Source organism: Sturnus vulgaris, chromosome 14 (assembly GCF_052056855.1).
Source record: "Sturnus vulgaris isolate bStuVul1 chromosome 14, bStuVul1.hap1, whole genome shotgun sequence".
Lineage (NCBI taxonomy): Eukaryota > Metazoa > Chordata > Aves > Passeriformes > Sturnidae > Sturnus > Sturnus vulgaris.
Genome location: NC_142256.1, coordinates 5,080,967 through 5,097,443, shown reverse-complemented (window position 1 = coordinate 5,097,443; position 16,477 = coordinate 5,080,967). Strand labels below are relative to the sequence as shown.

General features: G+C 47.4%; 1 protein-coding gene across 5 annotated transcripts; it reads right to left on the bottom strand.

Annotated features, from left to right (window-relative positions):
- Positions 1-1,921: 1,921 nt before the first annotated feature.
- LOC148222106 (nucleolar pre-ribosomal-associated protein 1-like) lies at positions 1,922-7,168 on the bottom strand. Of its 5 annotated transcripts, XM_088173399.1 has the most exons (6): positions 4,931-7,168; positions 4,154-4,292; positions 3,275-3,467; positions 2,944-3,048; positions 2,463-2,581; positions 1,922-2,160 (listed from the first exon to the last, which is right to left on the bottom strand). In XM_088173399.1, exons 1-3 carry the CDS (start codon positions 5,144-5,146, stop codon positions 3,334-3,336), a joined length of 489 nt encoding a protein of 162 aa, XP_088029525.1. In that variant the 5' UTR covers positions 5,147-7,168; the 3' UTR covers positions 1,922-2,160; positions 2,463-2,581; positions 2,944-3,048; positions 3,275-3,333. The 5 variants fall into 5 exon arrangements, with proteins under 5 accessions (XP_088029525.1, XP_088029523.1, XP_088029524.1 ...); XM_088173397.1 differs by having other exon boundaries at positions 2,463-3,048; XM_088173398.1 differs by lacking the exon at positions 1,922-2,160 and having other exon boundaries at positions 2,221-2,581.
- Positions 7,169-16,477: the final 9,309 nt, after the last annotated feature.

Here is a 16,477-nt window from a genome sequence, read left to right as displayed (position 1 = left end):
TTTTATTAAAAACCCTCCTCTAACCAAATAAAAAACAATAAAACATTCCTTTTAAAGTCTAAATATTTATATATTTCTATTTTCATAACAGAATATAATGTAATGTAATATATTTATATATTGGTTTCTTATATTTGCTTCTATATTTTTATTCTTTATCTTTTCTATTTACAGTATCTATAAAAAACCCTACCTCTATCCAAACACAAACCAATAAAACATTCCTTTTAGACTATATTTAGCTGTTTTTTAAGGTTCTGTTTTTCATGCATTCTACACCCACCCCTCCCTCTCAATGTTCTGGCACCCACCATGACCCCCCCCCCATGCCCGACTCACCTGCTCCTCCAGCGCAGCCCGGCTCCCTCTCCCAGGGACCTTGGGGTGCCCCAAACCACGTCGGAGCCCCCCTCAGCCTTTTTTCCTCACCCCAAAGAAGGCACAGAACGACTCCAACTGCCCTGGACAGCAGCAGGGCACTTGACTGCAACCCCTCCCATGTGTCCATCCCACAGAAAGTGACTCTGCTGACACCAGAAAAGGGAGGGCAACCCCCACAAGGGCTGAAGTTCCTCCCAGCCCTGCAGACACAGGGGACAAGGGGCAGAAAGGAGGAGGGGCAGCAGAGAAGACAAGGGAAGAAAATTAACATCAAGGTGCACGATGAAATGGAACCCCCCCTAAAAAAAAAAAAAAGAAGAAGAAAAATGAAAACGAAAAATAACCAAAAAACGAAAAGAAACCCCTGGCATGCTGGATGGCAGCACAAGAGGGAGGATTAAAAATGAACAGGGGACAGTGTCCTGGTTTTGGGCAAATTTGGGGAAAACCTCCAGAAGGAGCCCCCAGACAGCAAACCCCACGACTCCTCCCCCCCACCCCACCGGGTTCGGGAAGAATTTCCTCGGAGAAGAGTGGGAGAAAAAACCTCTTTATTTAACAAGCAAGACACTCCCCAGCACAGGGAAAAAGACCAGACACCAGCTGACAAAAACTCTTTCACCGTTCTGAAGGGATGACGAGTTCAGTCTCTCTGGCGAGTGGTCGCCCAGTTATCAGTCTCTGGCGCTTGGGAATGGCTGCTGCAGGTGACAGAGTGTAGACTCCCGGTGTTTCTTGGGGTTTCCCAGGTCCCCGTCCGGAACAGGTTCAGATGGTATCCAGGAGAGGGAGGGGACGGGGTGGAAGAGAAAACAGTCCAGGGAAAAAGTTGGACTGCCTAGCTGAACTAACTAATAAGAAAAAAGCAAGGGCAAAGCGAAGGAAAGAAAAAGAGGCAGAAGCGAGCAAGCAGGCAAGCAAGCAGGCAAGCAAGCAAGCAAGCAAACCGAGCTAAAACCTCTCCTAAACATAGACCATGGGGGAGGTGAGCCGGCTGATAACAAGACAAAACAAAGCTTCACTCTCAGAGTCAGTCCTTGGAAGCACAGGACATAATACCAAACATAATCAGGACACATGATTGGAGATAGAAACACCATAACATCACCCTAGGACAGACAGTGACCGGGACACAAGGATCCCACGGGAAACAACGGCACAGGGAGCACCACAGAGGCACAGAGAAGGACGGAGAAAAGACAGAGAGTGCCAAACACACAGCAAGGACTGAGGGGTACCATGACAAAGAGGGAACCCAGGAGCCAGAGAGGAAGCGAGCACAGCCCGTGCGGGGCGGGCAAAGACGGGCAAGGAGCAGCACAGGCACGAGACAGAGAGGCACGGCCAGCAGGACAGAGGCTCACCAGGAGAGGGGCACAGGAAGGGAGGAGCACCGGGCAGCGCTCCTTTAGGACAAGAATATTCACACACACAAGCAATTCCCTCATTTGCACCTCATTCTTATTTCACACCCCCCCCCCCCCCCCCCCCCCAATAAAAAATTCAGCTCATAGCACAGCAGCTCTGGCTTTTTCCTGCACAGTATTTCTACCAGGGACCTGGGCACAGCACGCGGTCGCGAGTCACCTGAATCAATCCTGATTTACATTTCAAAGCTTCTCCTTCTGGCACTGCACCTTCTCAGACCCGGGCTGCATGTTCCACTCCCCTCATGGCCAAATTCAAGAACAACTGTTGCCATTCTGCAGAGAATTCCCAATATGACTCACATGTTATCAGTGGGCAGAAAACTCTTTGGGCTTCAGTTCCACCTCTCACCTGTTCCACGTGGAGGGAGGACAGGCATTTGTCACACATCATCACAGCAGCAGTGATGGATCAAGCTTTTTTTTTTTTTTTTTTTTTTTTTGATTGAATAAAAGGGTAAGAAAAAACAAACCAGGTCTCATACAAATGTCTTGAAACACCATTAAAGCTTTTTAAACCCAAGGAGACCATCGTGATTCCTGACTTCAGTCTTCTATTCATACTGGTTTTGGCATCATGAAATCAATCAGAGTCTTTAAAGAAATACTAAATCATCATGACTAAACCCCGGGCTCCTGGTCATTTGCACTTACAGCCCCTTGTAGGAAGCTCTCCAGCCTTTTTTTCCCATCCTACGTTGGACAGAGGATGGCTGTGAACCGCACGCCTCCGCACAAACAGTCCTGCCGGTTCCTCAAAAAGTTTAAAATGCCTGTGATAAAAATGATAGAAAGTAATACTGCCTCTCAGACTGTGCAAGAAATGGAAGTTGGACTTTCAATGTCCCACTGAGAGATGCCAAATAAAAGCTTCCCCATGAGCTCGCACAGAGTAGTAACATTTCTTGGACGAAACTAAACTAAGATTTTTTTTTGACCAAACAAGATAGGTCTGTATGAGAACAGCTCAGGAGGCTTTCAGGGCTCGCAGTGATGCTGGCAGAGCACAGAACGTTAAAGATGAAGTCTTAACTCCCTGAATTAATGCCCTGTGGTAGCCAAAACTTTTTGCAAAGACACATAAGACTTGCTTCTCCTTGTTTCCGAGTTCCCAAGCCATCCTGTAATTCGTCACCTGCACTAGTGCAGACCAATCTGCCGTGGGCAAGGAACAGATCCGGCTCCTGAGCTCCAAGCCACGTGTCCCCGATGGAAACCCAAGTCAGGAATACAAAAACACCTGTGGAAGAAAGACGAGAGAAAAATCAGAAGACACAGATATTCTTCTATTTCCACACAGAAATACCGAGCCAAGCTGTTTACCTCTGGGACTCTGTTTCAAACAGCTCCCCAACTCTGTTCCTAGATGGAAAACGTGAGTGGCTTTGCCCATGCAAAGCCAATGAGCCTCCTCACAAGAAGGAACAAACCAGTTTCCTGCTAAATCAGACACCTGGAAATCTCACCTGTCACATGCTGTCATGGACCAGCAAGAGGGATCAGCATCCAGGCCACGTGGACTTGTTCATTCCTGGCTTCTAATGCAGCAGGGACAACAGCACTGAAGGGAAATGATCACGTCTTCATTTAAAGAGAACCCAACTTCTTCATCAAAGCCATCACTGTCCTCGATCAGGACATCCACCATATCCAGGACATCTAATAAGTGAAGAAAAACATCAAAGCAAGAATCCAGACTAACAGGAAAAACAACAGAGGTAGAATGCAACACTCCAGAAATACAAGGCATCTTTTTAATTCTTTTTAATAAAAAAAAAATTTAAAAAAAGTATGAAAGCCACATTTGTCACACAATACAACGTTAAGTGCAACCCCTAAATTACAGCTGAACCTTCACTCTGCCTTTCAATGCTGCTGTCCAGCACGGAGCAGCTGTGGCTGCTCCTGGATCCCTGGATGTGTCCAAAGCCAGGCTGGACACTGGGGCTTGGAGCAGCCCGGGCTACTGAAAGGTGTCCCTGTTCATGGCAGGGCTGGAACTGGATGAGATTTAAGGAGCCTTGCCGGCCAAACCACTCTGGGATTCCATGACTCTGTCAACAGTCCCAGGCAGAAGGGCTAGATTTCCATTTGAGTTCAAAAACGCTGCTGCAAGAGCATGACAGAGAGATTTCAAATACCGTTCAAGTGCACAACCACGGCAGAAATTACTTTCAGAGGTAAAGCGGCAACTTGGCAATTCCACTTCGACTTCTGATACCAAGAACACGTGGAGAGCTGAATCCTGGAGGGCCCTTACTTAACAGGATTGCCAGAGTTCTGATTAGGGCTAGAAAGTGTATCCCCAAGTCATGGAGTTGGGATGTTGACAGGTTACCACATACCATCAATGTGAGAGACGGGGATGCTGATGTTATCAGAGTCCTGTTTAAACAGAGCCACCTGGAGCGTGCTGGCTGCCTGAACCAGGTCTGCTGCCTTGTCAGTGTAGGGACAGGGGTTGGCCACCAGCTTCAGCAGGATCTGTCAGCAAAGGTGGGGAGAAAGGTAAGTGCACCTGCTGGCTGGCAAGTGCAGGGGAACCACACGGTACTGAGAACGACCACGTGCTGAAAGCTGGGCAGCTTTTATGAGGACAACTTCCATAGCACTTCTGCAGGATTCTGTCTACAGTTCCTGCTCTACAGGCCACACTGATGGAAAAACAAAAACCCACCACAACTTGGCACCTAGATTGCGACCACACACCGAGTACCTGGGCAGACCACAGTGGAGGCAAAGCACTGGGCATTCAACATCCTGAAGAGTAAACAGCAAGTGTCACCTTTCCTTGTCAAGGACCACCATCTACTGAGCTCTGATAATGTCGGCACCTAAAGAGGAGATCAAAGCTACCCACACCTACACCACTCTACCCTTACACCAACAATGCTGTAATAACAGCTGATCTTTTTGGATTTCATTTTCCTACAAATCATTTGGCTGCCCTCCCACTGAACACAAGAAGGATGCCACCTCCGTATAAAGAATCCCAAACAAGGCTTTTCTCAGAATTCATTCGCTGGTCTTTGACAGGTTTCTCAACAATAGCAACAAGACCTCCAGTTTCCACTAACACTATTCTTTGCATTTTTTTATCCAGCTGATTTGAACACCGTTACCTTTTCCAAAAACTGAATCACTGCTTCCTTTTGGTCTTCTTTTGTATTATCCAAGTGCTCCAGCCGAATTGAAAGCTCCTTCCACGTGTACTCAAACGCTCCACTGTCACGTAAAACCTGTCCAGGAAACAAAGGAGAAGGTGTGTAAATAAACCTCAAAACACCTAAAATACAAAACCCCGAGGGATGCAGATCTTTTTCTATAGTTACCTTCATGCTTCCTTCTTTTAGGAACGAAAAGAAGAGCAGGTTGATGAGGAGTCGTATCTGCCGCTCTCCTCACCCTCAGTTCAAGAGGCTCACTAGGGGGACTTCAGCTGCATAGTGGACAATAAAAATCCTACTTCTGTAATTTCTGGAAAGCAGGTTATACTGCTTTCAGAGGGCCGTACAGCTTTCTATCATCACAGGCAGTTAAAAAAAAAGAAAAAAGCACCTTCAAAATAGCCTGTAGGGGAGTTTTAGAAAACTACCGATGAAACAAAGGAAAATCATTGCTAAATTAAACCTGAATCAGGCTACTTGTACATAAGCAATCAGGCAGAGGGATGAACAGTCACATAAATGAGCAGTGGGCTGTGACCACAGCAAGGTCCAGAGAGAAGTGCAAGTTGCTGGGGGTGGTGAGGAAGACCAACAAGTCCCACACCCTAGAGACAGGCTTTGACGTGCCTAGAAACTTCCCCCGCTTTCCTGCTCTCCAAATTCAGGCCCTGACTGCGAGCACCCAAACTCGGTGACCCCGAGCTCCAGCTCTACAAGCAAGAAAGGAGGAGGGAGAAGAGGAAGGAATCCGAGTGACACCAGGGTTCAACTCCCTCCCCCTAAGGCCCAGCAAGAGAGGAAACCTTGCCCAGCTTCCCGACCCTGGCACCTACGTTGGACGACTGCAATTACACAGGATGAATCTGTGCCTTTGCTCCTCTCCACACATCAAATACAAGGAAGCCATCACAACTCATTTGTTCTACAGTTACTCCGTGTACAACACCAGCAGATCTAAAAACAACTGCTGCTCACATCAATCTGACAGGGTAATTCTTTTAAAGCAAGAAAACATGAAGGAAAAAGGATTCATTATAATATAAGCGACTATTTTTGGCAGGGTCTGGAAACAGAAATGCACCTGCAGCTCTCACAAAACCAGGCAGGAACAGAATGTGAAATCCAAAAACGAGCCTTCAGTTACATGGCACTGTGCAGAAAAGTAAGTCCTTACCATCTATTCTTAGCAGCCTTTCTGCTGACGGAACTGCCCAACTTCCCTGTTCCTGCTTTCCCTTCAGAGAAAATGCAAAGGACTGAAGTGGAAAGTGGACAGAGGAACAAGTCAAGCAGTCCATGTTCCCACCTGGCAAAAGAATCCAAAACCATCAGAAAAACGGCACATTTTGAGCAGCTTTCGGTTGAGACATTCATTGCTGGGAGACCAAGTGAACCTGCCTTTAATCCCTTGCAAGGATCAAGGGCCACTAAACCCTAATTCAGTCACTGTAACTGGATTTTTTTCTTGGCAGGACAGTCTGCTTGCATTTATTCCTTATTCCTAGGGGTAAATCTCTACCCCTACTTAGGTAACTAAAGGATGTCCTCTTTGAATAAGGTGCTAAAAACAGCAGCCTCTGGTGTCTGGTGGACTTCGAGCTGACCAGCTTTTTCTCAAAAGTCAAATAACTAATTTAAATATGCAGAGGGGGATGCTAATTTTCAAGACAAAAAGTCCTCCTTGCATCAAAGCTGGTATCAGACAATACAGAGAGGACTACTCTGCAGGGCCAGAGGAAACCGGAGAAGACTTATGAAAGGCTAGAGTGCTGAAGTACAGATTAAAGAAACGCTGATAAAAAGTAAAAATCCAAAGCAATATCTTCTTGATCAATGTCAAGACCTTTGCAGGCACCAACTGCACTGATTTATTACAGTATCAGAATTCATTCAGCCTCGGGGGGGTGCGTAAACACGACAGACATTTTCTTTGCTCTTTCATCAACTGCTGCAGTGAAGTCCGTTCACAGCATTGATTTCTGTCAAATATTTCGTTACTAGCCGGTTATCTGACAGCAAATTTCAACAAGAGTCACAGGAAAGGAGACTGGTGACCACACAATCCTGCAGCAAAGGTAACTGCTTCAAGAAAAAATCGTACAATCCTGAAATTTCAGGCCAGTGGGATAGAGTGAATATCCTGATATTTCAATTCCAAAGCTTACCTTAATGGTCTCGGGCTCCGGGGCTTGGAGGGGGGTCGGTTCGGAAGGGCCGCCTCCGGAGGAGGGGATCCCGGGGGAGTCAGGGGCCCGGGGAGAGGGGCGAGGCGGAGGGAGAGGAAAAAGAGGAAGATGAGGAGGAGGAAGAAGGGGGAGAGGGTTTGAGAGGAGGGGAAGCCCAAATCCGTGCTGTGTGCGGAGCTCCGACAGCACGCTGCAGCCCGCAGCTCAGTGTGAGCACGGGGCAGAGGAGGCGATTTCTGGGCATTCAATCACCCTGAGGCGGGCCCGGCACCGCCCCTGCAGCACCGTCCCCAGCACAGCTCGGTACCGCTCCGGGATCACCCGGCCCCGCCCCCGGTGCCGCCTGGGACCACTGGGGACCGCCCCTAAAGCACCGCCCCGGCCCCGCCCGGTCCCGTCCCCGGGACCTCCGTGCCCCGCCTCGCCAAGCCCCGGCTCCGCCCCGAGCCTGCCCGGGCTGCGCCGGGACCATCGCTGGCGGCCCCGCCCCTCTTCCCCGGGCCGAAGCGGGCTGAAGGAGATGTCCGCACGATTGGAAACGCCGCCGAAAATCGCACCCGTGGGATCGGTGTCGGCGTCGTGCGCAGGCATCCCACTAGAGCGAGCGGGCTCCTTGCTGTGCCACCCTCCTTTTGCAGCCAGAGTTAGAAGGTCGGGGAGCGACACCCGAGCCGCCATCTTGGGAGAGGCAGGCGCGCAGTACCGCGCTCTGCCCACAGGGTGGCGCTTGGGAGACAGGCAAGGGATGGAATCAAGGAGTGTCCCAATCCTTGAGGAAATCCCCCTGAATGAACGCCCCAAAAAACCCCGACCAGAACTGACAAACCTCCTGCCTCTGTATGAGTGCAAAGGGTGTGCAAGGAGTGTGCAAATAGCGTGCATTAGCAATCGATCGGCAGGCATTGGCAATCGACCGCCGATCTAATCGATCGGCAGGCATTGGCAATCGATCGCCGAGCTAATCGATCGGCAGGCATTGGCAATCGATCGCCGATCTAATCGATCGGCAGGCATTGGCAATCGATCGCCGATCTAATCGATCGGCAGGCACGATCAATCGATCGCCGATCTAATCGATCGGCAGGCACGATCAATCGATCGCCGATCTAATCGATCGGCAGGCATTAGCAATCGAACGCCGATATAATCGATCGGCAGGCGCGATCAATCGATCGCCGATCTAATCCATAGGCACGCATTAGCTATCGATCGCCGATCTGATTTTTCCCGCCATTTTTCATGGATTTTTTCCCCCATTTCTTACTGATTTTTCCCCAATTTTTCATGCATTTTTTCCCGCAATTTTCGTGGATTTTTTCCCATATTTTCCCCATTTCTCACTGATTTTTTCCCCCCATTTCTCAATGATTTGTTTCCCCAATTTATCAAAGATTTTTATTCCCCATTTCACCATGATGTTTCCCCCATTTCTCACTGATTTTTTCCCCCATTTCTCACTGATTTTTTCCCCCATTTCTCACTGATTTTTTCCCCCACTTTTCCCCCGTTTCTCACTGATTTATTCCCCCATTTTTCATGGATTTTTTTTTCCCCCATTTCTCACTGATTTTTTTCCCCATTTTTCAAAGATTCCCCCCCCCGTTTTTCACTGATTTTTCTCCATTTCTCACTGATTTTCCCACCATTTTTCATGTGGTTTTTTTCCATTTCTCACTGATGTTTTACCCCATTCTTATTACCATTCTCATAGCTCTATTTTATATTTATACATATTCTTATATTTGCATTATTTCTGTTATACACTAGATTTTTCATAGATATTTGCTACTTATATTTCATTATATTTTACATGTATACCAATCTATTTCTATTTTTTATATTTTATTTTTATATTAGCTATAAAAACCGTGCCTCTACCCAAATAAAAAGCATTTAAACATTCCTTTTAGACTAGATTTAGGTATTTTTTATGGTTCTGTTTTTCATGCATTCTACACCCACCCCTCCCTCTCAATGTTCTGGCACCCAGCATGACCCCCCCCCCCCCCCCCCCATGCCCGACTCACCTGCTCCTCCAGCGCAGCCCGGCTCCCTTTCCCAGGGACCTTGGGGTGCCCCAAACCACGTCGGAGCCCCCAGTCTCCACACCCTCCCCCTCCGTAGGGAACGGGAATGGGATGGGGAGCACACAGGACAAGAAAGGAACACAAAAGACACACTGGACAGAGAGAAGAAAAGGGCTGGAAGCTGGATATGAGGATGAAAGTGGAGCAGCAACAAACCTCAGGACTCTTGACTAGAGAGTGTGGCTGCTGAACGTCTCAAAAAAAACCCCCAGCTCCAACACAACATGCTGTGCTCACGGCTCGGCCTGGGACTCATCAGTGAACATCTCTCTCTTGCCAGGGCCATAAAGCCCCCGAGAAAACACGAGGTGAGGTTGATGTGCTCCGGCTTTGCTCCTGCTCAGCCCTAACCCCAGCCCCTGCTGCCAGTGAGCACCCTGATCTCTGAACCTCTTCTCAGCTTGTTTGTACGCTTCCAAATTCCTTCCTCTTTCTTCAAGCTTCATCTGTTTCCTGGCATTGGGAGAATGACAAGTGTTTAGCACAGCGCAATGAATACAACAGTCTCATTTTCAGAAGACACAACTGAACGAGAACCGACAGCAGCACTGCTTCGAGACAATCTGGGCACACGTTTCCCTTCCAGCAATCTGAGTGTTCTTTTGTGTCACGCCTGAAATTCTGAAAATGGTTTTTTGAGAAAAATTATCCATAACTAGAAAACAATCAAACCAAATAAATAGAACCCCTATGATATAATAACAGCCCATATACTACAACACTCCAATTCTAATATTAATAAGAAAACAGAAATTAGCTACACAGCATTACCTCAAACAAACACTACATACTGGCAAGAATCAAAGCCACCACAAAATAATTCAAAAACTACCCTATGCCTTATGCTACAGGCTAGAACGCCATCGGCAAACCTTATCAAGGTATCCTTTAAAAACAACGCCCCACCAAAAACAAAAACAACACAAAACGCCATTCAAGAACTCCCTTATCAACACCTGAATGAAAAAACATGGCATTAGATAAATAGACCATAGCCCTTATCATACACCATCTACAAACAAAATAAAGCTATACCATACATCCTCGAAAACCACCTTCAAAGCACGACATTAGAAAAAAAAACTTTCCAGAATTAAAAGCTGTATCTAACAAAAGCCGTCTGATAAAATTAACAACCAAGCCCCCACCATCAGAGCTGCCCCTACTAAACTCCCCATCGTACATATGAAAAATCAGTTTTAAAAACCTACTTCAATTCAATCTGCGTCAAATACAAAACCATCCAGAAAGTTACCTTCACTCAAAAACAAAAGCGCACGTAGTAAATAACATTAAAAAATAAATCAGCACACTACACACCACAAGCATGAAATATTGAATTAAAACCAAAAATACCCCTATTCATTAAAGAGCCCAGCCGCAAGCTATATTTAACTATAACTTCGTGCAAACGTACACATATCATTAAAATAGATTTCTTTCAGAATACAACTGATGATCTAAAATAGTAAAATGTCCGAGAACGATATTATAATAGGATATCCTCGATCATCCTCCCGCAAATTCTCTCCACTGTATTGTCCGACACACACCAGAAAAAAAATCCAGTTTTTACTTTTTTCAGCTAACTTCTCATTTATTAGCTGAGAGGAATGTTGAATTTGTCTTTACAAATGAGCTGTGGATCAGCCTGTAGATAAGGCTAGCACTGAGAGATAAAAGAAACAATGGGATGGATTCCACTGATTGATGAATGGAAAGAGATATTTGCCTTTACAAACAAACTGCAGGGCTGCTGATAAATGAAATTGGATATCGAAAGATGAAAGAAGCAACGGGGGGAAACTATGAATTCTATAAGAATTAAAAATTAAAAGGGAGGGTTATACATTAGAGGGGAATTTCAGGTATCAGGCGTTCCGGGAAGTCTGTGCCTCTCAAGTACCTCAGCCAATGGGAAAAGAGAGAGGGAAATGCGGCCGGGAAAATAGGATAAAAAGGAGGCTGCGTCCTCCAAAAATTTGAGAGATCCCAGGGGAATGTCCCATGGCCTCTCCCTTTATTCGAATAAAGCAAAAAGGACTCCTCTGTTTCCTTTTTGGACATAAACCGCTGGTGTTTGTGGATTAATTTTCCTGACATTTAGCAACATCTTGTTAAAAAAAAAAAAAAAAAAAAAAAAAGTGATCCAGAAGAGGGCAACATTGACAGCCATTCCAAGACAGGATGAACAAATGCTTTCACATTGACAGAGGATGCTGCGATGTTCTGAGAACAGAAGATAGAATAAAATAAAGGAAGGTGATGTTACAAGACAGAAAAGGGTAAAATAAAAGGAGTACCTGAGACTGGGGGGCGGGGGGGAAGAAAATGGGGAAATATCAATTGCTACACACTAGGTACAAATGCTTTTTACAAGTAATTTATGAGAAGCAAGCTAAAAGCGTCTTACTGCTGCTAGTGATATCATGCTCCAAGCTCTGCTAATAATTCCTATTTCTAGCAATAGTTAAATTGAACTCACTACATTCCAACTATTTTTCTGCTTGTTTAGATGGCAGATCCGTTTGGAACACACCTTAGTATAGCAAATTCTATGCCCAGGTAGGGACCTCTCAGTTCTTCCATAAAACATTTTCTTCTGCATTATGGCAAGCCTTTGTTTTAGCTTGACAGCTTTCTTGAAACTTAAATTTACGCATGTATCCAAAGACATTTGCAATTCCAGAAATTGGTAGGCACATAATATGGAAAGTAAATAACATTCTCGAGAGGGAGTTGCTTTGTTACTGAGGGGATGAAAAGCAAGGCTAGAGCTAGTAGAACTACCCAAGAAATTGGACTTAATGCAGCTTTTACAAGGCTCAAAGTAACCATACCGAGATGTTTGAGCTAAAAGCCCCAGTTACCAGACTTACAGGCCTAATAGTTATCACCACACCACATTCCCTGGTTGCAGTGTTTTTAACAGCAGTGCAGAACGCTACTGAAAATTATTTTTAGGTTGAATTGTTCTCTCCCCTCACTGCCTGTGTAGCTGTTAGAGGCTTCCAGGAGGCTGGGGAAGCAGACTGCTGGTTTCACTTCCAGACACGTCACTTCCATGGTCTGCTGGAGGGCACTTTGAAGCCCGTGTCCTTTTCTTGCTCTATTGTATCTGACAACTTTCCTCCCCCACGTCTGTTTTTTAGCGGGCAGCATTTTTGGAGGGCCAGTCAAAGACCTCAGGCTCCGAGAGAATTCATCTGCTTTGCTCTGTTTATGTGTGCAACAGATGGGAGCAGCAACTAAGTCAAGTAGTAACTTCTGAGCTGCCCAGTTATCAGTAAACCAAAATATTCTTTTGTGACTCTCGCCAGACGAACATATCATCCTATCCGAGTCACACACTGCCCCTCTGGCATTTTCCAGTCAGACAAAGAATTCCTGGCCCCTTCCTTGCATGAACCTCAGCTCTCCACCTTGTTCCAGAAAGAGTTCTAGATCCAAGGCCCAGTGAGCCAGCTACCCTTTGCTGCCCTGAGCAGTATGGAAACAGCCAAGCCCCAGCCCTGCAGCCCTGCCTAACTCGCCTTTGCCTCCCAAACCTGAACCTTTTCCTTGGCTGTGGCATCCTCACTCATGCAATCCTGAAGACAAAAATCTGATTTGGCAGGTGAGGCCGTTTCTAACGCAAAAGCTTCACCAAGGTTTCTCTTCCAACTTCAGCCTTAAACAGTCCTGTCCTCCTCAGACAGCCCCCACCTCCAGCCTTTAGCTGTAAATACTTACTGTTTTATAGCTAATGCTTGCCACCCCTCAAAATTAAGTCTTTTGATATGCATTTACATCCCTCCCTAACCATGTCCTCATCACCCTTCCCAAACTCAGCCTCATCTCCAGGCCTAGAACCTCTCCCTAGGTGAGGGACTGTCCTCGGGTAGGAGTGCTGACAGACCTGTGCATGAGCCCAGCTGCATAGCCCGTGCTAATCCCAGCCCAGCTCTAGCCTTTAAACCCACTGGGGCTTTGGTACTGGAGGCCCAGTTACAGTAACCCCTGTGGCCGTTCCGCTTCCAGGCCATCTGTGAGTTGTGATCCCCCACCCTACACCACTTTGGTGAGAAATGCATTCCTTTCTTACAATAAAGTTTTCATTTTATGTCTAAATTCAAGCATTCCGAGAAAACGTGTAGCAATTCTATCAAGACAGACATGACAGGCACCAACATTAGTCTTTCATTACACACTTTTCATGCCTTCTCTCCACAGATTTCTTTGAGGCAACTCTGACTCCTTTTCTCACAGGCAGCTCCACACAGCACCGACTCCTCCTCTCCTCTGTACGACTGGCTAAACCCCAGCCTGTCCCTTCCCCAGCCACCTGAGCCTGTCTGTCCCACACACAGCATCCTCTCACCTTGTCCATCCCTTGCACGGCCACGTGTCCCTTCCTCCTCGCAGCACAGCCAGCAGGCTCCAGCCCACACTGCAGCAGGCTCTGCACCTCCAGCTGGAGCTGTGCTTAGTGAAACTGGCAGCCAGCTGACCCACGCTTTTATAACAACCAGCCTCACTGGGCAGGCAAGGCTGTTTCCACTCCTTGCTAATCAGTACAGCTGTAACTCGTTGGCAACTAGTGCCTTCTGCACTATCCTTACAAACTATTCTCCTACAGAAATGGACCGGAATTCCGGGGGGATTTTCCGGGGATTCCGGGGGGATTTTGTCGGGAATTCCGGGGGGATTTTGTCGGGGATTCCGGGGGGATTTTCTGGGGGATTCCGGGGGGATTTTATCGGGGATTCCTGGGGGATATTCCCGGGGATTCCGGGGGGATTTTATCGGGGATTCTGGGCATATTTTCTCGCGGATTCCGGGGGGATTTTCTCAGGGATTCCGGGGAGATTTTATCGGGGATTCCGGGGGGATTTTTCCCGGGAAATCCGGGGGGATTTTCCCCGCGATTCCAGGGGGATTTTCCAGGGGATTCCGGGCATATTTTCTCGGGGATTCCTGGGGGATTTTCCAAGGGATTCCATGGGGATTATCCAGGGGATTCCAGGGGGATTTTATCGGGGATACCTGGGGGATTTTCCAGGGGATTCCTGGGGGATTTTCCCGGGGATTCCGGGGGGATTTTCACTGGGATTCCGGGGCGATTTTCTCAGGGAATTCCGGGGGATTTTCTCGGGAATTCCGGGAGGATTTTCAGGAGTATTCCGGGGGGATTATCCCGGGGATTCCGGGGGGATTTTCACTGGGATTCCGGGGGGATTTTCACTGGGATTCCGGGGGGATTTTCCCGGGGATTCCGGGGGGATTTCCTCGGGGATTACGGGATGATTTTCTCGGGCAATTCCGGGGGATTTTCGCGTGGATTCTGGGGGGATTTTCCATCGGACTCCGGGACGATTTTCCCGAGGAATTCCGGGGGGATTTTCTCGGGGATTCCGGGGGGATTTTCCCGGGGAATTCCGGGGCGATTTTCTCGGGGATTCCGGGGGGATTTTCTCGGGGATTCCGGGGGGATTATCCAGGGGATTCCGGGGGGATATTGCAGAGTATTCCGGGGGGATTTTCCGGGGAATCTGGGGGGATTTTCCCGGCGAATTCCGGGGGGATTTTCTCGGGGATTCCTAGGGGATTTTCCAGGGGATTCCGGGGTGATTATCCCGGGGATTTTCCTGGGGGATTTTCCCGGGGATTCCGGGGGATTTTCTCGGGGATTCCGGGGGAATCTTCCAGGGGATTCGGGGCGGATTTTCTCGGGGATTCCGCGGAGATTATCCCGGGGATTTCGGGGAGATTTTCTGGGGGATTCCTGGGGGATTTTCTCGGGGATAGCGGACGGATTATCACGGGGATTCCGGGATGAGTTTCTCGGGGAATTCAGGGGGATTTTCCCGGGGAATTCCGGGGGATTTTCTCGGGGATTCCGGGGGGATTTTCCCGGGGATTCCCGGGGATTTTCTCTCGGATTTTTTTCCCCAATTTTTCAAGCATTTTTTCCCGCAATTTTCGTGGATTTTTCCCAAATTTTCCCCATTTCTCACTGATTTTTTTCCCCATTTCTCAATGATTTTTGCCCCAATTTATCAAAGATTTTTTCCCCATTTCTCACTGATGTTTTTCCCCATTTTCCCCCCATTTCTCACTGATTTTTATCCCCCATTTTTCAATGATTTTTCCCCATTTCTCTCTGATTTTTTCCCCATTTCACCATGATGTTTTCCCCATTTCTCACTGATTTTTCCGTTGATTTTTCATGGATTTTTCCACCCATTTTTCGTGGATTTTTCCCCCATTTTTCCCCATTTCTCACTGATTTTTTTCCCCCATTTATCACTCCTTTTTCCCCATTTTTCCCCATTTCTCACTGATTTTTTCCGCCATTTTTCATGGATGTTTCCCCTAATTTTCATGGATATTTCCTGATTTTCCCCCCCATTTCTCACTGATATTTGCCCCCATTTCTCTCTGAATTATTCCCCCCATTTTTCATGCATTTTCCCGCCCATTAATCACTGATTTTTTCCCCATTTCTCACCGACTTTTCCCCCCATTTCTCACTGATTTTTATCCCCCACTTCTGACTGATTTTTCCCAATTTTTCGTTGATCTTTTTCCCCATTCCTCACCGATTTTTCCCCCATTTCTCTCTGATTTTTCCATCATTTTTCATGGTTTTTCCCCCCCATTTCTCACTGATTTTATTCATGTTTGTATTTCTATTTCTAATTATGTTTATATTTATATTTATATTTATTATAATTGTTTTGCATGTTTATGTTTATGTTTATATCTATGCAGGTTAACGTTTGTGCATGTTTATGTCTATGTTTATATTTATGCATATTTATTTTTATGCCGGCGAACGCGGGCAGGCGTTTTATGTAGATGCCTATCCGCCGGGGTCCTAGAGAGGCCGCCATCTTGAGCGTGTCGGGACTCTCAAAATGGCGCCTCGGGCGGCACCCCGGCTGACCTGCCAAAAATGGCGGCAGAAAGGGCGGGAAAAAATCAGGACCCCGGTGTGTAGGCATAAGATGCCTGATTACATCGCCGACGCCGATCCGCTCGCCGCCAATTTTCCCGGATGTTTCAGAGCGTGCCGACAACGGCCGCGCGGTCCGCGGTGCCGCGGGCGTGAGGGCGCCGGCGGGCGCGGGCAGGCGTTTTATGTAAACGCCTATCCGCCGGGGTCCTAGAGAGGCCGCCATCTTGAGCGTGTCGGGACTCTCAAAATGGCGGCTCGGGCGGCACCCCGGCTGACCTGCCAAAAATGG

Coding starts and splice junctions, on each gene's coding strand:
- LOC148222106 (XM_088173397.1), bottom strand. CDS start 5,146: ATGAAGGTAACTATAGAAAAAGATCTGCATCCCTCGGGGTTTTGTATT. Junction 4,293..4,930: donor TGATTCAGTTTTTGGAAAAG/GTAACGGTGTTC, acceptor CTTTGCTGACAG/ATCCTGCTGAAGCTGGTGGC. Junction 3,468..4,153: donor CCCCGTCTCTCACATTGATG/GTATGTGGTAAC, acceptor TTCACTTATTAG/ATGTCCTGGATATGGTGGAT.